This window comes from Hypanus sabinus, chromosome 12, assembly GCF_030144855.1.
Source record: "Hypanus sabinus isolate sHypSab1 chromosome 12, sHypSab1.hap1, whole genome shotgun sequence".
NCBI lineage: Eukaryota > Metazoa > Chordata > Chondrichthyes > Myliobatiformes > Dasyatidae > Hypanus > Hypanus sabinus.
This window is the reverse complement of record NC_082717.1, coordinates 69,322,428-69,349,503: the sequence shown is the minus strand read 5'-3', so window position 1 is coordinate 69,349,503 and position 27,076 is coordinate 69,322,428. Positions and strand designations below refer to the sequence as shown.

At 37.4% G+C, this 27,076-nt stretch overlaps 1 protein-coding gene across 1 annotated transcript in view; it reads left to right on the top strand.

The window, feature by feature from the left end:
- Positions 1–731: 731 nt before the first annotated feature.
- dnaaf10 (dynein axonemal assembly factor 10) overlaps positions 732–27,076 on the top strand; it is a 33,927-nt gene continuing 7,582 nt past the window's right edge. The window contains exons 1-7 of the mRNA XM_059986174.1: positions 732–1,268; positions 5,356–5,456; positions 7,635–7,765; positions 8,879–8,980; positions 15,886–16,001; positions 17,263–17,397; positions 22,814–22,911. Coding sequence (XP_059842157.1) covers positions 1,083–1,268; positions 5,356–5,456; positions 7,635–7,765; positions 8,879–8,980; positions 15,886–16,001; positions 17,263–17,397; positions 22,814–22,911 — 869 coding nt within the window. The 5' untranslated portion in view covers positions 732–1,082. The remainder of the gene's footprint in view (positions 1,269–5,355; positions 5,457–7,634; positions 7,766–8,878; positions 8,981–15,885; positions 16,002–17,262; positions 17,398–22,813; positions 22,912–27,076) is intronic.

The window sequence follows — 27,076 nt, the reverse complement described above, 5'->3', positions numbered from 1 at the left end:
AAATTTTCAGTTCTTGGCCCAAGCCAGTCTTCCCTTTCCTTAGAAACTGTGTGAATCAGAACCAAACCACCATTTTGAAATCTGCTTCATATATTTATGCATTCACTGAGACTACCTATTTTATCTTTCATAACGTCAACTAACTCTGAACCACTGCTTCAGAATCTTGATCACTGAAATTCTCTTCCATGCTTTTCTTATCTCTGGACTTGACTTATCCTGTAACCTAGACAGGTCCCCACTCTTACAATGTAACGTAAGCTGCTTCACTCAGCATTTCTAAGGAAGTCTTTGACCTGAAATAATAAACATTTCTCTTTCCAAAGATGCAGTTTGATTTGCTGAATGATTCCAAAATTTTCCACTTCTATTTCACAAATGAAGTCCGAATGATGGGTCTCTGCCAAAACGTCAACTGTTTATTTTTCTCCATAGATGCTGTCTGACCTGCTGGGTTCCTCCAGCCGTTTATGTGTATTTTGCTCTGTATTTCCAGCACCTGCAGAATCTCTTGCATTTATTATTGGATGAGGCAAGTGCAGCGATAATAAAGGCAAGTAAAGGTATTTCAGCAGAGGATGGTCAAATGCAGGAATTAAGAGTTAAATTAATATTATGAAAGTCGAAATAGGTATTCTCAGTGAAGGCATAAATAACGTGAAGGAAATAGTGTTCCCGCCAGTTAATATCTCATATTTGTTTTCAAATCTCTTCACAGCTTTACTTACCCATCTCTATAAACTCTCCGTGATGCCCACAATTCCTCCAATTCGTGCCTCTTGCATTTTCATAATTTCCAACGTCCCACCGACCTCAGCTATTGGTTCTTAAGCTCTAGAATTCCTCCCTACATCAATCCTTTACTCCCATTCCTCTTGGTTCTCTCACGTAATTTATCCTTTATTATTCTCCAGTCTCCTACAAGGGGTCCCGGGGATATTTACCATCGCACATCGGCTGTCAGTGAGGGCGGACTGCGGTGCGGTACGGAACGGCGTGAGGACCGCAAAGCACGGTGGCCAGTGCGCGTGCGCGCCGGCAGCATCGCGACCGGGGCCCTGAACGCAGGAATAGTAATAACGATGAGCTCGGCGCTGGAGAAGCCGCAAATCATAGCGCACATCCAGAAGTCGCTCAACTACACCCTATTCGACTGCAAATGGATCCCGTGCAGCGCCAAGTTCGTATGCATGGGCAACTTCGCCAGGGGCACGGGCGTGATGCAGATTTATGAGGTGTCTCACGGGGATCTGGTGCTGGTGAAAGAGGTTGGTGACCAGACGTCCAGGCCTGCCGTTGTCATGGAGACGGGACAGCTCCTCGTTAATTACAGTTCTCATCTACGACTTAAAGTTGTATCTTGTTATTTCTTTGAAAAAAACCCCTAATATTTCGAATTAAATTTCGGTCTTAGCTGCAGCCACCGGAATATGGTGGTTGAGGCAGGTATAAGAACGTATTTAAAAGACAGTTGGACAGGGGCAGGGACGAAAGATTTGCCCGGCCGAACGGGAGTAGATTAGAAGGGACTCTTGGTCGGCATGGAACAGTTGGGTTGTAGGATGCGTTTCCGTGTTGTTTAACTACGACTGTATCCATTGCTTCTTTGAGACTGAGTCAAAACCTGGGAGCTCAAGAGGGAGCAGAATGATGGAATCTTTTATGTACAGTATTTGTATATTGACGCTTACAGGTTACTGACAAACTTCCCAGTGTCTAATTGAACCTAATGTGAGTGGGCATTCTGGGTAGATGTTTTACAAGCAAAACAGACAGGTGTATGTTTGTTTCTCACCTCTCTATCTCTCGCGTGTGTTATTCACGGACACCAGGCTTCCCAATACCCCAACATAACAGTCGGCGAAGGCGTGACGTCCTTAAGCGATATTTATTGTTTTGCAAAAAAAAAACGGCGGCAGACGCGTGATGAGTGAAGAATCCGAGGGGAGAGAACGAGACGGTTAAGTAAAACAAGTAAAAGTGGGGGAGAAAGAGAGATGGATAAGGCTGGTTAACTTTCCTGGAACATGATTGTGTTTGAAAATGGCGACAATTAAGTGTGGGGCCGTGTGACGAAACGATGGAGGAGTGGAGTTCATGGTGTGAAAGATGTGAATATTTTGCATTGGCAAATCAAATGTCAGATGATATTCGTGTTCCAACTGTTCTGACTGTGATACATAAAAAAAACATTTGATTTATGCGCAGTCTGGTGCAACCTACTAAGCCTGGCGATAAGCATTATGAGAATATAAAGTCTTGAAGGACCACTATTCACATAAACCATTGGGTATTGCTAAGAACTTTAGATTTCATAAAAGGAATCAAGAGTTATTTCAGTTTATGGCAGTCCCTGAATGAAATGTTATTTGTATGTGGTCTGCCTAGTGAGACAATCCAGAAACATCTGCCTGCAGAAGGCCACTGTGCTTTATCTATGGAGATGGCAGCTAAAGAAACACAGCTGTTAAATGCATTTTCCCAAGTTCGTAAAGTTTCTACTGACTTTAAGAATTGGCAGTGTACTGTAATTTTGTAGGACAAAACTGGTCATTTGGCAAAAGAACACTGGTATGAGGGTGTAGCAAATGAGGACATATTGAATGCACCTATAAAAGTAAAAAGACGCTGTCAACTTAAAAAAGACTAATATAGTAAAATAGTTTTTGGAAGCAAAACAAAAAGAAATGTGAACAAGATGAAGCATGCTAAGGACGAACTGAGTGACTCTCAGTCTGGTTAAATGTTTTTTTTTCAGTTTCAGGACACAAAAATGGCTGTTGGGTGACCCTGCGATTGGGTGGGGCCATAGTGAAGATGCAATAGGCATGAGTGCTGCAGTATTGCTGGTGTCAGACACAATTTACAAGGACAAATTGCAACATTTCACCCCAGTAGGGGCAAGGTTGACTTTAGAGACTTTCAATGGTGAGGCTGTTCCAGTGAGGGGAGTAGTACATGTTAAGGTGGAGATTAATGAACAGAGTAAGAAACATCCACTGTACAAGTTTAAAGGTTGTTATCCAGTGGTTCTGGGCCAATCGTGGTGTGAGCACCTAGAAAACTTGGACTAAAAGATTTGAGTTCTTTCAAACTTAAATTCAATATTTTTGACCATTTGATTGACAACTCTGGGCTTTACATGGTACCATTAAAGAAGAAGTGAATTATGGAGACTCCGTGACCACAGAAAGTAAGTTAATTAAGATCTTTCTTAGGACTACCAGCATACGATGTAAAGCTTGTTCCTAATCTAGCTAGCACATTGAACCACTTCATGAGCTTTTAAGTAAATCAACACACTGACAGTGGTCAGATTATTGTGAGGAGCTTTTTAAAAGGCCAAAACAGCTTTGTCACATTCTGAAGCGTTCAAACACTTCAAGCCATCATTGCCCATATAGTTGGCCAGCGACGCATCACCCTGTGGTGTGGGGGCAGGTATCCCACGCATACCATCGAGGAAAGAGCATCCAGTTGCATTGACGTTAAAGGCATTAAGCAAGGCAGAAAGCCGCTATGCCCAGATTAGCAGGAAGCACTTTCAATTGTCTTTGGAGTTATGAAATTCCATGAATTATTTTTTGGTTGATGATTTACACTACTGACAGATCATTGCTCCTTGATGTCAGATTTTGGTCCACATGTGGGCATGCCTTCCTTGGTTACTAATTGAATGTCATGTTGGCCTCTGTTACTATCTGCACATCAGTATGACAAACAGTAGATCACAGGAGATCCAAGCACCATTCAAATGCTGATAGGCTATCCAGACTGAAAGTGCTTGATGAACTGCAAGCTGAAAACTGGCAAAAGAAATTGTATGTGCCTACTTCTGGTGACCAGGACTGGATGTAACCATTGAAGAGAATACAAAAGCATGCCCTATTGTCAGTGAGTGAGAAATGTTCCTCAACTTTTTCTTTTACGCCCATGGGAATCGCCTGAAGAACCATGGCAGATGATTCACATTGATTATGTAGGACCTGTAGAAGGTCACATGTTCTTGGTCGTAATGGATGCACACAGCAAATGGCCCCAGGCTGCCATCATGAAGAGCACTACATCTGGAAGATATTAATAAATGATCTGTACAAACAATGGAACAAGCCCTCAACTTCAGTGGGAAGTGGATTGCTCAGCCAGTGTCTTAGCACTTTATTGCTGACGTACTGCAACACACCTCATGCCACCACTGAAATGGCTCAGTCACTTCACTGATGAAAAGACAGCTTTGAACCTTGTTCGATCTGCTTAGACCCCCAAACACAACAGAAAACCCAAGAAGAGAGGTGTGCCACAGCAAAATACAGAAGCTTCACAGCAGGAGAGAGATACTTGCCTGGAAATACATCTCTGGAACAAAGCAGATACCTGCGATGGTGGTGTTACAAACTGGTCCTGCATCATACACACTAGTAACTAGTAACTAGAAACTAGTAACCACAACATCTGGAGAAGGCATGTTGATCAGCTGTTGCCCACTTCTGAGGCAACTGAAAACCAACACAACAACTGACCAATCCACATCCAGTTGTAGAAATGGGACAGGATTCTGAAATAATGACTGTAGAACCCCCATTAAGATCAAATGACACAACCAATGTTCCACTATCTGTGCTTTCTGAGATGCCCCCTACTGATAATGCAACACCCAAGCCAAGATCTTTCAATACACCACCAAGAAATAAAATGACTTTCGTGTCATCCACAGTTAGTACCCTCACTGGAACAGGCAGCCTCCAAACAGATTGAATTTCTAGTTTAGTGATTGCCCCTCAGCATATGGGGCAGAATAATCTCCAAGATTACATCTGGGAATAGAGGCTGTCTACCCTCTTTCTCGAGTTTAGACAGAAGATTTTAGTTGAATTTGATGATTACTCCATTGAACGTTAATAGTTTTCTGGCTGGTTTGTGTGTGTGTGTAGTGTAGCACATTTGTTCTTTACTTCTCTGTCTCTAGTGTGTGTTATTCACAGTTACCTGGCTTCCCAGTACCACAAATATAACAGAATCTGAGGAACTCAGTGTGTCAAACAGCATTTATGAAAGGAAAGGGATGGCTATTTATTGATCTACTCCCCACCCCCACCCCCAATGCTTCTTGGCCAGTGAATTCCTCCAAAAGTTTCTTTTTCTGTATCTGGAACTCCCCAACAGAAAGGCTACCTTCTGCTCGTGTTTATCATCAGTTTAAAAATATGCCAAGTTATAGATTTTGCTAATGCAGTAAAAGTTATTCCTTGAATAATTGTCTCTAATATCTCAGTTTCTTTGAAACCCTACTTTTGAATTCTGTAATTGGAAAATTATTGCTAATTTTTATAACATGAGAAATATGTCTAATTTCAGATTGAGAAATCAAAACCCATAAAATGTGGCACCTTTGGAGCTGCCTCTTTGCAGCAACGTTATTTGTCTACAGGAGACTTTGAGGGAAACCTCAATATTTGGTAAGGGCTTTTTTTGTGTGTGTTCTAATTTTGGAAGAGGAGTGAGAAATATTTTTTTTGAAATTATTGCATTTCTGAACATTATCAATGAAATATTGTATAAAGTTATTTTGAAATTTTTGAAGCAATTTCCCTGGCCACCATAGCAGTATTTATCTAAATTCTAAACTCTCTGATAAAACTTGATTAATATTTGTTCATCATTCAATGGATTGAATTTTCTCCATATTAGTTGGAGGAAAAATTCAATTATATGCTTCAACAGTGATCATCGATACATACATCATAGATATTAACTTTGACTTTTTAAAACTGTTTTTTAAAATTGATATTAATTAAACCTTAATAACTGAATGTAATTTGAAAAAAAAATTGTAAGAACCAGTCAGCAGGCTAGGTACCAACTGTGGGGAGAGAAATAAAATTAACATGGTACGTCAATGACTTTTTATCAGAACCAGATAAACTAAAGTTTATGCAAGCTATATACAGACAAAAACTTTGGAGCAGAAATGTAAAATGTAGCTATGGCCTTAAACTCTGCCTTTAACACTATAATTCCATGCAACTCATCAGCAAATTCTAGACCCTGATAGTCAGTATCTCCCTCTGCAATAGACTTCACAATGGATAGACTGCAATCAGTAAGAATAGGCAGCAACAATATGATTATTCCAAAAGCTGGTGCTACACAAGGTTGTGTCCTCAGCCCCTATGTACACTCATGACTGTATGGCCAAATTCTGCTCCAACTCCATCTACAAGTTTGCAGTGGGCTGTATCTCAATAATGATGAGTTGGAGAACAGGATGGAGATATTGAGCTTAGTAACATGGTGACATGACAAAAACCTTTAACCTCAATGTCAGCAAAACAAAAGAGCTGGTCATTGACTTCAGGAAGGGAGGCAGTGCATAAATCAATGGTGTTGCAATTGAGAGCTTCAAGTTCCTAGGAGTGAAAGTCACCATTATCCTGTCATGGTCCAACTACATAGAGGCCATTGCCACAAGACCTCACCCTGACATCTCTACTTCAAGAGGCTAAAGAAACTTGACATGTGCCATCAACCCTTACTAAGACTATTAAATGGTTCTGCAGCACAATGGACTCTTGACCTTACAATCTACTTTGTTACCATCTTGCACTTTATTGTTTACCTGCACTGCACTTCCTCTATAGATATCACACCTTATTCTGCATTGTTATTGTTTTACTTTGTTCTACTCTGTGCACAGTGTAGTGATTTGATCAGTGTGAACAGTATGCAAGATATCCTCTTCACTCTGCACATGACAATAATAACATAATTCCAATTTCAATGTAATTGGATGCTTAAACAGGCTTGAGTTATCCAGAGGCCTATTCTATGTTCCTGAATTCTCATTTTTACATTTTATAAATAAAATGAGCAACCTGTACCTGGTAGGCAGGTTCTGATAACTTGCTACCAAATGTGTTTTTGATGCTTTTGAGGCTCATTTCGGCATAGAATCACACAAGATAAGTCCATTCAAATGTTCCAAATTCCAAGAATGGTGCCCTGTGGTAGTTGGTGCTGTGTATGATACTAAATGTACTTCAAAGTTTATCAATATTTCTTTACTAGGTAATCATTTAAACTGTAGAATATGTTATGGTGTGGTTAAACAATTCATTTGTACAAAACAAACAGTGTTCCTGATTTTGTTGAGTTGAGATTGTACTTGCTGCATGGATTTTTCATTCCTTGCCTTTAAGTGGTTTGGATGTTATACTTAAGAACATTCTTTACCTACTCAGCATGTTGCCAGGAACTTGTGATACAATTAAGTTACATGGGCAAGCTAGAACAAGCTCTGTAAATTAATCTGAGAAAACCCATGAGAGCAAAGTCAGTCACTCAGCTGTCTAGGTTTTGGAATATTTCTGGATGTCCCTGACAGCAAGCATAGAATTCATTATAATTAAGCATAAATGTAACTTCCCTCATTTTGACCTTTCTTTTTGCACTTGTGGATCCTGCACCAGGACTATCCAGGCAAGGGTCTATGAGCAGATTCCACACAGCAGTAAGCTGTATGAACTTTTTTTCACTAGATTACTAATGCTGCAGGGTCGTTTCTGTTCTGTTCACTATCAAGTCTACTCATTTTAAATATACTTACTCTACTCAGTTTTCTGATTTTATTTATTCAGGAATCTAGAGGCTCCAGAATCGCCAGTCTATTCAGTAAAAGCTCACAAGGAGATTATAAACAGCATTGATGGAGTAGGAGGCTTGGGAATTGGGGAAGGAGCTCCAGAAGTGGTTACTGGCAGCAGGGATGGTAAACTGCATTTAAATTGTTCCTTATTTGTGTTTCCTGATCCATTTTCTGCAGTCTGTTGCACTAGTGTAATAATTGAATCTATTAACATGCATTTGCTTAGGTGTCATATCTTGAAACTTTTATACATTGGTATTTGAAAGTTTAGAAATAATGTGGTTCTTATAGAAAAATATTACATGGAAAGAAGCTATTCACTCCATTTCTTATGCCAGAGTTTTGAAAGAGCACCAGAAACATCTTGCTTTCTTAACCTGAAAGCTTTTTCTTCCAGTTTTTATCTAACTCCTCTTTGAGAGTTATTTCAGGCACTGTGTTCCAGATTACAGCTGTTTACTGTGCAAAGTAATTCCTCTCCTTTCCCCTTTAGATTTGTTGCTGGTTATTTTAAATATGTGTTTTCAGATTACTGATCCTCCTACCACTTCAAACAGTTTCTCATTAATTATATAAGCTCTCACAATTTTGAGGGCCTCCAATTGCAGACTGTTGTCAATATGAAGTTCTTGGCAATCTAATCATCAAAACTATTTTCCCTATATTTACTATTTTCTCCAAGGTGGCCAACCTGATGCTTTTTCTCAATACTGGATAAATGAAAATTAAGAATATAAGATCAGCAACTTGATGTACATGCTCTACCTTTATCAATTAAGAAATAGACATTAGTGCAAATAAAGGCAGTGCAAGATATTATACTTACCACTGTCTTGGATTGTTTCTATTGACTATGGTGGTAATTATGTGCTACAGCTGGTCTTTGTATTCTGGGGCTTATAGATAATGAACAGTCCCATTTTTTCGATTTGCCTCTTAATCCCTTCTGGAAAGTGTGTGTATAGTTATTGGCATCCTATTGGTTAGAATTCAGTGTGATGTTCTCAATGTTTGAATCAGTGTCTTGTCTTGCTCTTGGGGTTTTGATGTTTGAGTGAGGATAGCACATATATTTGCAGGCTGCTGTGAGGAACAAGTCAAATTTTCTCACCTTAAAGTTATTGACAACATGAAGCCCACATTGTATTCTAGATGCTGGCTGTAGATACTATTGCCTGTTTGTATCTGTTACATATTAAATTACATTTATTATGTTTTGTGCTTTTTTTTTGAAAGGAATGGTAAAAGTCTGGGATCCCAGACAAAAAGACACTCCTGTAGCCAATATGCAGCCTGCAGATGGAGATAACCAACGGGATTGTTGGACTGTGGCATTCGGTATGTTTTGTTTATGACTATATTGGAGCTACTCATATAAGCCTATATTTTCTTAGTCTACTGAGAGGATTGTCGAGTGATTGAATAACCAAGAGAATGCAGTACTCCATATTTACATCAAATGAAAAATCGTCGACCCAATTTTGAATTTTTGGATGTCCTTCACAAAAGATTGTATTGCTTTTATATTCATTCCTCAAGATTCATTCATCATCAAATTGACTTTGTTTTCTGCATTTCACTGTGACTTTTAAAAGCAGATGTTGTTTGCTTGTGTTGTGTTTTCTGAATTTGGGGAACTTACAATCCATAGATTCTGAGTTTTCCCTGGTGTAGAGGAGGCTGAGGAATTTATAAAATCACGAGCGGTATAGCTAAGGTGGGTGGTGATTATCTTTCACCCCTAGCTACGTTAGTCTAAAGCCAGAGGATACAGGGTTAAAGAGAGAGAAGAAAGATTTAAAGTAATTCTGAGGGGCAAGTTTCAAGTTTTTCCATGCAGAGGGTAGCAGATATATGGAATTAGCTACCAAAATAAATTGTAGAGGCAGATACAATTGCAACATTGAATAGACGTTTGGATAGGTTAGGAAATTTAGAGGGATATTTTCAAATGCAACTAGCTCAGGAAGACGCCTTTGTCAAACTGTACAAGTCGATTGAAGGACCATTTCTGTGCTGTATAACTCTATGGTTTTATGAGAAGGGGTCACTTGTTACATGACGTAAGTCTTGATGTAGGGTCTTGGCGCAACACGACGACTATTTACTCTTTTCCATAGAAGCTGTCTGGCCTGCTGATTTCCTCCAGCACTTTGTGTGTCTTGCTTGGATTTCCAGCATCTGTAGATTTTCTCTTGTTTGTGATTGGACTTGCTACATCAATCTGTTTCATTTGTAAATACAGCTTTTTAAGTCTTTGGTTTAACCCAATGTCATATGTCAATAAATCTCCGTTAATGTTTCATAATATTTTTCTTGTAAATGTCATTACTGAGCAGTTATTGGCCAATGCTTCTGCCAGTTTTTCTCTTCCAGATCAAAACTTAAGAGAGAAATTATTTATTGAGGTTCTGAGGTTTGTTTATGTCTCTGCTCTTATTTTAACTCATTAGGATTAAATTAGGTGAACATTTTGATCAAAGTAGCAGACAAATCTTATTGCACTTTCTCAGACTGGCTGCAAGGAATGCCCGCAAGTTTCACTTTTTTTTTCTGGTGTGCTCTGGGAGAATGGGGATTAATCATACATGTGTTGCAGTTGGCAAGTTCAAATTAAATTGTCATTCAACCATACACGAATACAGCCAAACGAAACAGCATTACTCCAGGGCCGAGGTGCAAAACACAGTACCAACAATCACACACAGCACAAGTCAAATATAGCACATATAAGATAGCATTAAAATACTGTCACACAAAAAAAAGTATAGTCCAAGACCCTGAGTCTGTGAATGTTGCAGAAATATTGCAATGAAATAGTTATGCTTACTGTTAATGTCTAAAGAAGTTCTCTCGCAAGGCCTCGTGTTCTCTGTGGGGCAACCTTTACCTGTTGCATTGCTATTTGCATTTGGGTATCTGTTCACTGGAGTTGCTGATATCCAGGAACTAGGATGTAATCAAGCAAGCTAAACAATCAATCATATTAAAGAATGTCATAGGCAGAATACAAACTTTTAAATCAATATTGCACATGTTTAAGAGCCCAAAATTTGCAGTTAGTAAGCTGCTGAGGATTGTAAGCTGTTTTATCATATGTATTTTAATAAACATGATATTTTTATTGTACTTTTAAAATTAATCATTTTGACGCATACTGGGCTTGAGTATAAATTAATTTATTTTAGATCAGAGTTTGCTAGTAAGTGATTATGGCACAGGACATTAAAAATCTACTTTAGCCTTGTGCAAAATTTTGCAGTATTTTACAATGAGAACAGTTGGTGTTCTGATAGAAATGTAGAAAACCCACAGCACAATACAGGCCCTTCTGCTCACAAAGTTGTGCTAAACTTGTCCCTACCATAGAAATTACTTGCTTAACTATTGCCCTCTATTTTACTAAGCTCCATGTACCTATCTAAAAGTCTCTTAAAAGACCCTATCGTATCCGCCTCCACCACTGTTGCCGGTAGCCCATTCCACGCATTCATCACCCTCTGAGTAAAAACTTACCCCTGACATCTCGTCTGTACCTACTCCCCAACACCTTAAACCTGTGTTCTTCTCTTGTGGCAACCATTTCATCCCTGGGAAAAAGCCTCTGACTATCTATTGATCTCAGAATAGATCTGATGATCTATTCCCATCAGTTCTGTGATTCTGTTCAACTTAGCTTTTGTTTTAATGCTTTATGCATTTTGATGAAAAACATTTGTTTTGGTGTGTTGTTGCATTCTTCTGGCTCAGTTCTGTGTGATTTAAGTCTTCCTGACCTTATTTTCCATAGAAGTTGCATTCAGGTTATTTACTGTTTTCTCCCCATTCTGTTTGTTTACCATTGATCAGTTTGTTACCATTGTTTCTACATTAAGGTATTTACTTTAAAGCCACATAAATAAATACATGGCAATCAGTAAGATTACAGATATGAAAAGGCACTGACACAATAGATCAAATGTTCCCTTCCTGTCCTGTTTCATTCTGCAGTTTTGTGAAAAGGATTAAGAATTACATAGCAGATGGCCATGTGCACAGGCCTAAAAGAGTAGCACTAGAAATTAATTTTGTCATGAGTCAAGTTGATTTATTTCTCTTTGTCCTTTCCAACATTTAAATTTGAATGTAGGAGTATTGAGTAAAATAATCTGTATTAATCTTACTAGCTGTATTGAGAGTGAGCATATTGGGTGGGGAAAGGAGCCAAGGAAGAACGTAGGTTGCTCAGTAAAGTGAGATCATAGCTGGCTATAAATAATCACTGCATGTATTCGACCATAAACAGAAACACATATGCATTTATTACCATGGATCTGTTATCATCATCAAAGAGCTTTCATGCACCTTTTTAAAAAAAAAAAATGAATACAGTGAAGTTCTTCAAACCTGAAGAACACCAGGTGCTGTATGCTGGCAAGTGTACTGTATATATACTGTATATATTAGATAACAGATACATAGATTTAGGAGTTCAGATAAATTCTTCATTTTTTAAAATTCTTTATAGTACTAAGATCCTAAATGTTCAGCAATAAAGCAAATATATGCTTCAGTTTACAAGCACCAGTTGTGGGTGGAAATGGCAACATTTTGCATACATAACTGGGTAATGGCTAGGAGAAGGAAGGGGAAATGGGAAGCATTGCAGAGTACCACTGTGGATGTTCCTCTCAATAAGTACACTGTTTTGGATGCTGTTGAGGAGTGGAGGAGTGGCGCCATGGCTCAGAAGAGAAGAGAGGTGAAAAGGACTGCAGTAGTGATGGGAGAATAGAGATGAATTTATGTGGGCGTGATGAAGACACATGAATGGTATGTTGTTTCCTAGTTGCCAGGGTCAGGGATGTCTCTGTTCTGGTCCATGGCATTCCAGAGGGTGAGCAGCCAGAAGTCTTGGTACCCATTGGTATCAATGACAGGAAGGAAAGGCGAGGAGGTCCTGAAGAGAGATTTTAAGGAGCTAGGTTGAAAGCTGAAAAGCAGGGCTGCTTGGGTAATAACCTCTGGATTGCTGTCTGTGCCACATGCCAATGAAGGTAAGAATAGGGGCATTTGGTAAATAAGTATCTGGTTGAGGAACTGGTGCAAGGGGCAGTGGTTTAGATTTCGTGGCTGAGGGAAGTTTATCGCTGGGAGCTTAACATTCTAAGGATACATGTTGTATTGAACGGACTGGCAAGTAGGCAGAGGGGGTGGGGTGGCTCCATTGGTAAAAAATGAAATCACGTCCTTTGAATGACGTGACTTAGGATCGGAGGGTATAGAATCCTTGTGGGAAGAGCTAAGAAACAGTCTGATGGGAGATGTGTATTGGCATCTGAACTACAGTCAGGATGTGGGTACAAATTACAATGGGAGACAGAAAGGGTTTGCCAAAAGGACAATGTCATAGGGCATTTCAATATGTAAGTTGATTGGGATAATCGGATTGGTGCTGAATCCCAAGAGGGGGTATTTGTAGAATGCCTACGGGACAGCTTTTTAGAGCAACCCTTGGTTGGGCCTAATAGAAGATCAACTATTCTGGATTGGGTGTTGTGCAATAAACTGGGATTGATTAGAGAACTTAAGGCAAAGGAGGGCAGGAATAGTAATATGATAGAATTCACCCTGCACTTTGAGAGGGAGGTGCTAGTCAGATGTATCAGGAAAGGGACTTACAGAGGCATGAGAGAGGAGCTGGCCAAAGTAGATTTGAAAAGGTTACTATCAGGGATGACAGCAGAGCAACTATGGCTGGAATTTCTGGAGCAATTCACAAGGCGCAGGACAGATACAACCTAATGAAGAAGTTGCTTTCTAAAGGTAGGATGAAGCAACTGTGGCTGACAAGGGAAATCAAAACCAGCATAAAAATCAATGAGAGGGTAATGGTAGAGCAAAAATGGGAAGTTAGAGGATTGGAAAATTTTAAAAGCCAACAGAAGGAAACTTAAAAAAAAAAGTCATAAAGAGAGAAAAGTTGGCTTGCTTACCTTCATATTCCTATAATATTAAATAGATGCCAAAAGTTTCTTCTGGTACATAAAGAGTAAAAGACAGACGAGAGTAGATATTGGGCTGCTGGAAAATTATGCTGGAGAGGTAATAATGGTAGATAGGAAATGGCAGACAAACTGAGTAGGTGTTTTGCATCAGTCTTTGCTGTTGAAGACACTAGCAGTATACTGGAAATTTAAGTGTGTTGGGGGCAAAAACCATTACTAAAGAGAAGGGGTTTGGGAAACTGAAAGTCTGAAGGTAAATTACCTGGAACAGATGGTCTATACACCAGTGTTCAAAAAGGGGTGGCTGATGAGGTTCTGGAGGCATTAGTAATGATCCTTCAAGAATCAATATATTCTGGCATTGTTCCAGAGGACTGGATCATTTCAAATGTCACTCCACTATTCAAGAAGGGGGAGAGGCAGGGGAAACAAAATTTTAGGCCAGTTAATCTGAGCTCAGTGGTTGGGAAGATGTTGGAGTCGATTGCTTAGAATGTAATTTCAGGATACTCTGAGTAGGGGAAAATCTTGCCTGCCAAATCTGCTGGAGTTCTTTGAAGAAATAGCAAGCAGGATAGACAAAGGAGAATCAGTGGATGATGTGTACCTGGATTTTCAGAAGGCCTTTGACAAGGTGCCACACATGAGGTTGTTTAACAAGTTAAGAGCCCGTGGTATTGCAGGAAAAATACTAGCATGGATAGAGTATTGGCTGAATGGCAGGAGGTGATGAATAGGAATAAAGGGAGCTTTTTCAGCTTGGCTGCTGGTGACATAGTGTTCCACAGGGGTCTCTGTTGGGACTGCTTTTTATGTTATATGTCAATGATTAGTTGATGGGACTTTCTCTCTCCCCTCCCCCACCTTTCAAATCTACTCCTCAGCATTTTTTCTCCAGTCCTGCAGAAGGGTTTCGGCCCAAAACATTGACTGTACTTTTTTTCCATAGATGCTGCCTGGCCTGCTGAGTTCCTTCAGCATTTTTTGTAAGTTGATGGCTTTGTGGCCATGTTTTTGGATGATAGGGAGATGGATGGAGGGGTAGGTAATGTTGAGGAAGCTGAGAGGTTGGAGAAGGACGTAGATAGGAGAATGGGCAAAGAAGTGGCAGAAGGAATACAATGTCAGGAAGTCTATGGTCATGCATTTTGGTAGGAGAAATAAGAGTGGAGTATTTTGTAAATGGAGAGAAAATTCCAAAATCTGAGGTGCAAAGCAATTTGCGAGTCCTAAAGGTTGATTTGCAGACTGAATCTGTGGTAAGAAAGGCAAATGCAATGTTAGCATTCATTTCAGGAGGACTAGAATATAAAAGCAAAGACATAATATTGAGGGTTTACAAGACACTAGTAATGCCTCACGGAGTATTGTGAGCAGTTTTGGGCCCCTTATTTAAGAAAAGATGTGCTGATGTTAGAGAGGGTTCAGAGGTGGTTGTTAAGAATGAGTCCCGGAATGAAGAGTTACCATAAGAGGACTGATTGGTGGCTCTGGACCTGTACTGACTGGAAATCAGAAGAATGAGGGAGGATCCAATGAAGCCTATTGAATGTTGTAAGGCCTCAATAGGGTGGATGTGGAGAGGATGTTTCCTATGGTGGAGGAGTCTAGGACCAGAGGGCAGAGCCTCAGAATAGAGGGATGTCCATTTAGAATGGAGATGAAGAGGAATTTCTATAGCCAGAGATAGTGAATCTGTGAAATTTGTTGCCACAGGCAGTTGTGGAGGCCAGGTCATTGGGTATATTTCAAGCAGAGTTTGCTAGGTTCTTGATTAGCCAGGGCATGAAGAGTTACTGAGAGAAGCCAGGAGATTAGGGCTGAGAGGAAAATGGATCAGCTGTGATGAAATGGTGGAGCAGATTTGATGGGCCAAATGACCTAATTTGGCTCCTAAATCTTATGGTCTATATACAGTTCTTGGCGGATGGGTGGTGCACCAAGTTCAGACTTCCCTGACTTCATATACATAGATGGAGGAGTTGTAGGCTTCCATACTGCAGTCTAGCCTGGACCCACAACTCCCCAGTGAATCTGACCAGCTGGCAAGGACAGGTTTCTTGAGATATGGAACCATCTCAGGATATTGTTTGCCAGGTGTACAATACCCCATCCAGCATATGTGGTTGCCCCATAGTTAGAATTTTCTCTATCTTGAAGAATTGTAAGTCTTAATTAAATTCCTCATTGAGAAGGTGTACAAGTTGAGTTCATGTTTTTAAGTACACTCAAATTCTTTTGTGCCTTCTTGGACAGGTCATGCATACAATCAACAGGAGCGGTGTGTGTGTGCAGGATATGACAATGGAGATATCAAGCTATTTGACCTAAGAATGATGTCACTCCGGTGGGAGAAGAACATCAGGAATGGGGTAAAGAACAAATGTAATTTTATATAGGTGTAAACTCCCAAGAATGTTTTCCTTATGGAGTGGAAAATAATAGCTACATGTTTGTATACATGCTTTCTACACAAATACTAGCAGGTTGTTGAAGAAAAATATGTGAGGATAGGCATTTTCATGGTTTATTTAGAAATAAACTTTTAGAACAGTAAAACACAGGAACAGGTCCTTTAGCTCTTGATGTTATGCCAAACTGCCCCTTTTTTCCTCCTACCTTTTAATATCTCCATCTCTCATTTCTTTTGCTAACTGCACATTAATTGCGCGTTTTTTGGCAGCACTTCTATTCACCACATTTCATCCTCCAGGACCCAGGGGAGGATAGAAACTTCACACTTCCTGCTATTTGCAACAAGAAAATCAACTGACAAGACATTTGATTTCCAGAGTGACTTTTCAGATTGATGGACTTTGTAAACAGTTTTCAGCAGAGTACAGAAAGTTAATAGTGTCTTTAGTACTCAACAGAGTACTGAAAGTTAATAGTGTCTTTAATGCTTCATTCTTTGCAGTGCTTTGGAAACTGAAAAGGAACTTTAATTCAATGCATTGACCAAGAGCATCTGTTTCTAATTGTAGTAAATGCTGGAAAAGTGAAGCAGGGCAACTTCATATTCTGTGCATAGACCCTTACCATAAAGGCCATTTGAGATTTGTTGAGAACCAATACTTGAGACAAGGCCATGTTTAGTTGCTTTGTTTCTAATATCCCTATGCCATATCTTTGTGCTAGTGTCAAATGAATTTGTTAGAACACATTTTTAAGTATTTTTGAGGAAGAAAATTCTCATGCATTTTCCATTAATTCCATGATTAAATTGGTGTGATGCAGCAGTTAGTGCTGTTTTTTGTCATGTTCAATTCTGACCTTTGGTTCTGTCTCTGTGGAGTTTGCATTTTATCCTTTTAGCTGCCTGGATTTCCTAAGTGCTCCAGTTCCTTTGTACATTTCAAACATCTGCCACTGTAATTTACTCATTGTGTAGGATTGGAAAGTCAGGATGGATTTCATGGACATGTGAGAAAATACAGGTTACAGAGAAAAAGGCTGGGAAATGGGATTGAGGGGATAACTCTGAGAGCCAGCATAGGTTTCATGGACCAGTTGTCCTCCTGTGTTATAAAGTCTTATGAATATGCAAAATCAAAACCTGGGAGCTTAATATGTAACTCTTGTGATGTTAGAATAAACTTTTATTTCAACACAGACATTTAACTCTTTTTACAGGTTTGTTCTGTTGAATTTGACCGAAAAGATATCACTATGAATAAGCTGGTGGCCACTTCCTTAGAGGGGAAATTCCACGTGTTTGACATGCGGACCGAACACCCAACTAAGGGTTTTGCTTCAGTTAGTGAAAAGGTATTTAATTCACTGTTTCTGCACTTTATAAAGACTGGTGTGGCAGGTTGTATTTTGTTGTAATTTAACTGCTCAATAACCCAGGGTGTAGGTTGCCATGGAACCCTCTTATCAAATAGCTTGAGTAGCTTCTCTGATAGCAGTCAAGGTGGAATCCACTCTCAGACAGAAGCATTATATTGAAAAGTCAGCTCTATGGAACAGTCACTTAAACTGTTGTCTGAACAGAATATCAGATGTCCAGTTAATATTGCTATTCAGAAGGATCAAATGTCGACTCTCCAGTTAATTCATGATTGCTCAACAATACATAATCTCAAGAATTAGGTGTTGGGTAAGCTTCAGTTGATGAAGGTACAAAAATTCTTTAAATAGCCTATTATGTAAGTTCTGAAGAAATATTTGTTATGGGTGTAACTCAAATTGATGTGGATAATGAGAAAGATATTTTAACCAGTGATCATTGTGCATCTATCAAATAAGCAAAGATCCATGTATAGCATATGAAAGCATATCTGAATTTTTATTTACTTTCCAGAGCAGTTTTGGGATTGTATTATTTTTAACTCTGCTATTTGAAAACAAATTAAATGAGCAGATTTGGAAAGAATGGTCAAAGGCTGCAGGAATTGAAAATACAGAAGCATAGGAAGCAGTACAAAGGTGATTCATGCTAGCTAATTCTTGCTTTGAGAGCAATGTTCCCTCTAACTTTTAGTAGTCAGTGTGCACGAAAATCTTATGTTGTACAATTTTTTTTCCTGTGACAAAAGTATGTGTGCACTGAATGCACACATGGCACTATTTATGTAGGTTTACAAAATATTTGACATAAAATTGCACAGAATAATACCAAAATAACATACATATTTAAGTCACTCAGTTACTTTTTCTCTTTCCTGTCTTTGGCATTTACCCATTTTTTTGTAAACGCTATCGAGACTAGTAGAACTTCCATCCACTTGATAGCTTTTGATTCTCATTAACATATCCAAATGACATTCACCTAAACGGTTTCTCGGCTTGTTTTTGAGTTGATTCATTAGGCTAAAACCTCACTCACAGCCCACACTAGTTGCAAGAAAGGTTCCCCCAATGTCCATTAACTCTGCAAGGTCGCAAAACTGTAGAAGTACAAATGCCACCATTTGAGCAAAGTTTGAAATCAGTTTGGATGTAATTTTTTCTTGCATGGAAAATTTGAAATCATTAAACTGTCTAACTACTACAGTATTTTCAGCTAGAAAATCATGATAGCTTAGACATGAGGCATTAACTTGTTCATCACCAAATGCGAAGTCACAATCTGCAATTGCGGAGAAATCAAAAGCTGACCATTCTTGTACCTCATCTTCAGGAAACCTTTCTTTTAAATGAACACAAAGACTATTTATAAAAGTCAACAGCGAACTTGTATCTACTGTGACATTTTCGGTGTAGCAGTTTCTACTATTTTGTTAAACCATTGAACTTTAAACAAATTTGCATTTCTTTTGTGCCTCATGCCTTCGCTTCTTTTGAATTCGACATAGTAAATCAATATTTTTTCATTAAAAACTTAGTAGCTATCTACACAATTTGAAACAGATCTCTGTAAACTTTACGATATGAACACTGTCCGCCAAAGATGGCTGCCGCTGTGGTGCAGCTGTACAAATCGGACAGGAAAGGTGAGGTGATGTAAATTAGTGACACGCATTGTGGTATTTGAAAAACAAACTAACTAGTTAACAGAAACATTTAGCTAAAAGATTATTTTCAATAAGTATAATTATTAATTACTACATTATTTTAGGTAACTAATCTTGTGTGCACATTAATTTCCATTGTGCACTGGTTAAAAAACGTGTGTGCACACGCACACTTGCACAGCTTAGAGGGAACATAGGTCGAGAGGGTTGCTCTTTGAAGAGTAACTAAAAAGCAAGAGTCTGTATTCATTGGATCTTTGAAGAATGAGAAGTACAAGATACTAAGGGGGCATGACGGTAAATATCAAAAGTTTGAGATGTGTTTTTTTTTTAAAAAGTGCTTCTCTCAGAAAATAGTTAATGTCTGGAATTCTGTCCATGAGGATGGCAGAGGTCACATCATTTGATATATTTAAGCTGGATATTGATAAATATTTGAAGGACAGAGCAATTAAAGACTATGGGAATCTCACATAGAAGAGGAGTTAAGGCCAGTCGTAGATCAGCTATGATCATGTGGAATGGTGGGTCAGGCTTGAGGGTCTTGGTAGTCTATACCTACTCCTATTTTTTTCTGTTTTGAAGGGGTGTTTGAAATTCAGTATATGCAGCAGAAGAGGTTTTATAAGTTGTGAGTCCTAATTTGTGAAGAGATTGCAAACTGTTGCAAGTTACATGAGGTTGTTATAGTTGGTGATATTAACTTTCCATATATTGACTGGGAATCCCATACTATGAAAGGACTAGATAGGATAGTTTGTCAAATACGTTCAGGAACATTTCATTCATCAGTACGTAGAAGTCCCAATGATACTCTGCATGCAATACTAGATCTGCTGTTAGGGAGTTAAATAGAAATTCGGGTCGGGCAATATTTTGCATCCAGTGATCACAATGTCATTAGTTTCAAAGTAAATATGCAAAGAAGTACTTCTGTTCTGCGGGTTGAGATTCTATATTGGAGGAAGGCCGATTTTGAAAGTATCATAAATGATCTGGCAAGTGTGGATTGGGACAGTCTGTTTTTTGGCAAAGGTGTACCTGGAAAGTGGGAGGCCTTCAAAAATGAAATTTTGAAAATACAAAGCTTGTATGTGCCTGTCAATAAAAGGTAAACATAAGTGTTGTGAACCTTGGTTTTCAAGAGGTATTGAGGCCCTGATTAAAGAAAAAAAGAGAGTACATATCAGGTATAGGCAAGGTGGAATAAATAAGGTGCTTATGGAGTACAGGAAATGCAAGAGAATACTTTAAAAAAAAATTCAGCAAGGCTGAAAAAAGGCATGAATTTCCTCTAGCAGACAAGGTGAAAGAGAATCCTAAGGGATTCTACAAGTAAATTAAGAGCAAAAGAATTACTAGGGACAAAATTGGTACCTTGGAAGACCAGAACAGTAATCCATGTGGAGCCAAAACAGATGTGGGAGATCATAAACAAGAGAAAATCTGCAGATGCTAGAACTCTGAGCAACACACAACAAAATGCTGGAGGAACTCAGCAGGCCAGGTAGCATCTATGGAAAAAAGGACATTTGAAGTTTTGGCCCAAAACATCAACTGTACTTTTTTTCATAGAATGTTGCCTGGCCTGGTGAGCTCCTCTAGCATTTTGGTGATCTTAAGTGCATTCTTTGCACTTGCATGTACTTGGGAGATGATACAGAGTCTGTAGAAGTGAGGCAAAGCGACATCAACCTCATGAACCCTGTACAGATTACAGAGGAGGAGGTGTTTGCTACCCTGAGGTTACTCAGGGTGGATAAATCCCCGGGGCCTGACAATCAACAGGAGAGGTACCAGAGGATTGGAGAATAGCTGATGTTGTTTCGATGCTTAAGAAAGGCTCTAAACATAAACCAGGAAATTATAGGCTGGTGAGTCTGACATCAGTTGTGAGAACTTTTTTGGAAGGTGTTCTAAGGGACTGGATACATACATATTTGGATAGACATGGACTGATTAAGAATAGTCAGCATGGCTTTGTGCATAGTAGGTCATGTCTAACGACCTTGCAGAGTTTTTCAAAGAAGTTACCAGGAAAGTGGATGAAGGCAAGGCAGTGGATATTGTCTACGTGTGCTTTCATAAGGCATTTGACAAGATGTGGGAGATGGTCAAGAAGTTACAGTCGCTTGGCATTGAGGATGAGGTAGTAAATTGGATTAGACATTGACTTTGTGTGAGAAACCGGGGTGGTAGTAAAGGGGTTGCTTCTCTGACTGGAGGTCTGTGACTAGTGGTGTGCTGCAAGGATCGGTGCTGGGTCCTGTGTTGTATGTCATCTGTATCAATGATCTGGATAATAAAGTGGTTAAATGGATCAGCAAATTTACAGATGACACCAAGATTGGGGGTATAGTGGACAGTGAGGAAGGCTATCATGAGTGACAGAAAGATCTGCATAATTTGGAAAAATGGGCTGAAAATGGCAGATGGAATTTAAGACAGCACTTTGGTAGGACCAACCAGGGTAGGCTTTACACAGTGACTGGTTGAACATAAGGATCTGGAAATACATAAACATAATTGGTTGAAAATGGTGTCACAAGTAGGTAGGGCTGTAAAGAAAGCTTTTTGCACTTTGGCCTTCATAAATCAATGTATTGAGTACAGGAGATGGGATGTTATGTTGAAGTTGTACAAGGCGTTGGTGAGGCTTAATTTGGAGTATTGTGTGCAGTTTTGGTTACCTACCTCCAGGAAAGATGTAAACAAGGTTGAAAGAATGCAGAGAAAATGTACAAGGATGTTGCCGGGTGTGGAGTACCCAAGTTGTATGGAAAGATTGAATAGGTTAGGACTTTATTCCTTGGAATGTAGAAGATTGAGAAGAGATTTGATAGAGGTGTACAAAATCATGAGGGGTATAGATAGGGTAAATGCAAACAGGCTTTTTTCACAAGTTGGGTGGGACTACAACCAGAGGGTGAAAGGTGAGAAGTTTAAGAACATGAGAGAAAACTGCTTCACTCAGAGGGTCATGAGATTGTGAATGAGCTGCCAGTGCAAGTGATCTATGCGAGCTCGATTCCAATGTTTAAGAGAAGTTTAGATAGGTACATAGACGGTAGGGGTACAGAGGGGCTATGGTCCCAGTTCATGTCAATGAGAGTAGGTAGTTTAAATGGTTTTGGCATGGACTAGTTGGGCTAAAGGGCCTGTTTCTAAACTGTACTGCTGTATGGCTATAAGGAAAAGATGATTTGGCAATGGATACTTTCAAAGCTCATATGGAAAGTAATAAAATCTATAAATATGCCCACGGCAATAGAATTAAGTGGACCCAGCACAGGTAAATTTCAGTTGGTTTACACAAGTCCTGCTCCTTTGCCTGGCTGTACCTGAAAGATCCCATGGTGCAATTTTGAAGATATGCAGGGCCAATATTTATTCCTTTGCTAATGCACAAAAACAGATTATCTAATAATTTGAGTTCTATTGGGCTACTTGTGCACAGGTTGGTTCCTGTGTTTCTTGCAGCTTAATACAAGAATATCCTTGGCTTAGATGTTCTTTGATATATTCTGAGATAAAGAGTTCTTTATGAATGAAACTATATGCTTGTCTTTTATTTTTATTGCATCTTTTGTATTTTGAAAGTAGATAATTTTGAGGAAGGTATGTGACTCAACTCGGTAGTTGTTATTAAGTGGAGCAGGTGGTGTTGCTTCTCACTCGTTTTTATGAACACTATAAACACTCATTATGTGTCTGCTTTTCTCAAGGCGTATAAATCCACTGTATGGCAGGTCCGTCACTTGCCACAAAATAGAGATATCTTCATGACAGCAGGAGGAGCTGGCAACCTGCATCTTTGGAAATAGTGAGTAACTTCGTTTAATTTGTAAACATAGTAGGTTGCCTAAATATGTGAAGCCCATGCTTTATGATTGCTTCCAAAGATTAATATTTGTGTGGTATTGTATCAGAGCTAAAGCATTTTCTGTCTATATCTGAGAATACTTTCACTTGGCTACTCTCTTCACAGAAGACTACTTTCTTCAGTGTTTGGTTAATGTCATTGGAAAATTAAATTGGTGAAAAAGAATAAAGATAACACCAGGCAACAAATTTTTTTGAACTGTTATTTACCCAGAATTTTTTTTTATAATTGCTTAAAGCTGAACACAAATATTACTTCAGACGTATCACGTAAGAATTTGGAGAAACATGAAATTAACTTTCATTGAATATAATTGCATAATGGCGCTGATGCTTTGCAATAGTTAATTAAGCTAAAAATGTTTTGTTGATGATTTTCATTTGTTCTCAGTGTCTTAAGGCTTCTCACTTAAGTGTCAAACAATACTCAGCCAGCATTGATGAATTCCAGTTGCTCTGATACAGTTACTCCATGACTGCAGTGTCCTGGTAAAACCTTTCACCATGCTTGTCACTGACAGTGCCAGAATTTGCAGGGAGGAAGTCTAATTGGGAATGTAGAAAATAAATCTTTAGTTGTTGTTGTTTTTTAAAATGTTTCAAATTATTTATTTATTAAATTTTAGAAAATTACAAGAATAAATGTGATGATAAAATAGTACGAAAAATAATATTAACCCTCCCCCCCTTAACCCTTATCTAAAGAATAAAAAAGAAAGAAGAGAAAGATTGCCAGGATATCGGAGGATCCTCACATGCTCCATGGAGTTCAAAATAATTTTAATATTTATTTTTTCTTTCCCCAATTACTTTATAATTTTGTCTTCAAAGGATCTATGTATTTAATCCTATCTTTTGTAAGTATGGGAACCAAATTTTCAAAAATATATCATATTCATTTCTTAGATTGTATGTAATTTTTTCAAGTGGAATACAACTATGTATTTCAGTATTCCAATGATCCATAGTTAAATATAAATCAGATTTCCAAGTAACTGTGATAACTTATTTGGCTACTGCAAATGCAATTTTTATACATTTTTTCTGATACTTATTCAATTTAAGTTTCAGTATTATCCCTTCAATGTCTCCTAATAAAAATAATACTGGACTATGTGGAAGTTGTACTCCAGTAATTTGTTCCAATAAAAGTCTTAGATTTATCCAAAGTGGTTGAATTTTAAAACAAGACCAAGTAGAATGTAAAAAAGTACCAATTTCTTGATTACATCGAAAACATTGGTCAGACATATTTAAATTTAATCTATTTATTTTCTGTGGTGTTATATATAATTGATGTAAGAATTATATTGCATTAATCTAAGTTGAACATTTATTGTATTTCTCATACTATCAGAACATAATCTTGACCATTTTTTTCTATCAATTTTAACATTCAAATCAGATTCCCATTTTTGTCTTGATTTATGAATTCCTAATTTAATTGTCTGATTTTGAATCAAATTATATATACAAGATATAATTTTTTTAATTTTTCCTTTCTGAATTGATATTTCTATTTCACTAGGTTTTGGCATCAACATTGTTTGACCCAGCTTTTCTCGTAAATAAGCTTTTAATTGAAAATAACAAAAAAGAGTATTATTTGATATTTTATATTTATTCTTTAATTGATCAAACGACATCAATATACCGCCTTCAAAACAATCACCTATATATTTAATCCCCTTTTGGAACCAGTTATGTAAAAGTTTATTATTCATTGTAAAAGGAATAAGCCTATTTTGAATTAAAGTTCTTTTTGCTAGTAAAGATTTCTTTATCTCATCGTCCATATTTACCTTATTCCATAAATCAATCAAGTGTCTTAATATAGGAGATTCTTTTTATTCCCATATCCATTTGGATTCCCATTTATATATAAAATCTTCTGGTATGTTTTCTCCTAACTTATCTAATTCTATTCTAATCCATGCCGGTTTTTCTTCATCAAAAAAAGACGCAATAAATCTAAGTTGATTTGCTTTATAATAATTCTTAAAATTTGGAAGTTGTAACCCTCCTAAATAAAATTTACATGTCAATTTTTCCAATGATATTCTTGATATCTTTCCTTTCCAAAGAAATTTCCTTACATATTTATTCAGTTCTTGAAAAAACTTCTGAGGTAATTGTATTGGTAAAGTTAAATAAATATTGCAATCTAGGAAATATATTCATTTTTACAGCATTAACTACCTATTAATGTTATTGGTAACATCATCCATTTATCAAGATCCTCTTTTATTATTTTTAATAATGGCAAATAATTTTGTTTATATAAATTTTTTACATCATTATCAACTCAAATACCTAAATATTATATCCCATTTATTGACCATCGAAATTGAATTACTAATCAACATTGGTTATAATTTCCTTTCGTAAGGGGTAAAATTTCACTTTTATCCCAATTTACATTATACCCTGATACTTTCCCATATTCTTCCAATCTAAAAGATAATCTTCGCAAAGATTGCAATGGGTTTGTTAAATAAATCAAAACATCATCAGCAAATAAATTAATCTTATATTCTTCTTGATTAACTCTAAAGCCCCCAATGTCTGAATCTGTTCTAATTAATTCAGCTAATAGTTCTATTGCCAATACAAACAAAAGCAGGAGATAATGGGCAGCCTTGTCTAGTTGACCTCGTTAAGCAAAATGGTGTTGAAATCTGACCATTTGTAACTACTTTAGCTTGAGGATTAGTATTTAAAGTTTTAATCCACTGTATAAAAGATTTTCCTAACTCATATTTTTCCAATACCTTAAATAAAAAATCCCATTCCAATCTATCAAATGCTTTTTCTGCATCCAAAGCAACTGCCACACTCATTTCCTCTGTTTTTTGTGCCAAATGAATTATACTAAGTAACCGGGTTATATTATCCATTGATTGTCCATTTTTAATAAAACCTGTTTGATCCATAGGTATTAATTTTGGTAAATATTTAGATATTCTATTAGATAAAATTTTTGCTAGTATTTTATAATCTATATTCAACAAAGAAATAGGCCTATATGATGTTGGTTTTAAAGGATCTCTATCTTTTTTTGGCAATACAGTTATGATCGCTGTTAAAAAAGATTGTGGGAGTTTATGCATTCTTTCCACTTGGAATATTAATTCCATAAAAGGAGGAATTAATAAATCTTTAAATTTTTTTATAAAATTCAGGAGGAAAACCATCTTCTCCTGGGGATTTATTACTCTGAAGTGATCCTAAAGCTTCTTCAACCTCTTTTAATGTAAAGAGCATATCTAATCCTTCCTGTTCTTCCAAATTTAATTTTGGAAGGGTTATTTGTTATAGAACTTTATCTATCTCAGCAATCTTATTTTGTGATTCTGATTGATATAGTTTAGTACAAAATTTTTTTTAAAGTTTCATTAATTTCTAAAGGTTTATAAGTAACTTTATTTACACTTGTTCTAATTGCATTTATTGTTTTAGAAGTCTGTTCTGTTTTCAACTGCCAAGCAAGAATTTTATGTGATATTTCACCTAATTCATAATATTTCTGTTTAGTTCTCATAATTACTTTTTCTGTACGATATGTCTGGAGTGTATTATATTGTAGTTTTTTATTAACAAGTTGTCTTCGTTTTTCTTCTGTCATATATCTTTGAGATTCTTTTTCTAACTTTATGATATCTTTTTCCAATTGATCTATTTCTGCTGTGTATTCCTTAATTTTAGATGTATAACTTATAATCTGACCCATTAAATATGCTTTCATCGCTTCCTATAATACAATTTTATCCTCAACTGAATGTAAATTTGTATCCAAAAAAAATTGAATTTGTTTTTTCATAAAATCACAAAAATCTTGACGTTTTAATAAAATTGAATTAAATCTCCATCTATAGATCGATTCCTCCTTATCCATCATTATCATTGTCACTATCAAGGGGGAATGATCTGACAATATTCTTGCTTTATATTCCACACTTTTCACTCTATCTTGAATATTTTTTATAATAAAAAAAAATCAATCCTTGAGTAAGTTTTATGTCTATTTGAATAAAACGAATAATCTCTTTCTCTTGGATTAATTTTTCTCCATATATCAATCAGATTTCAATCTTTTATTAATGATA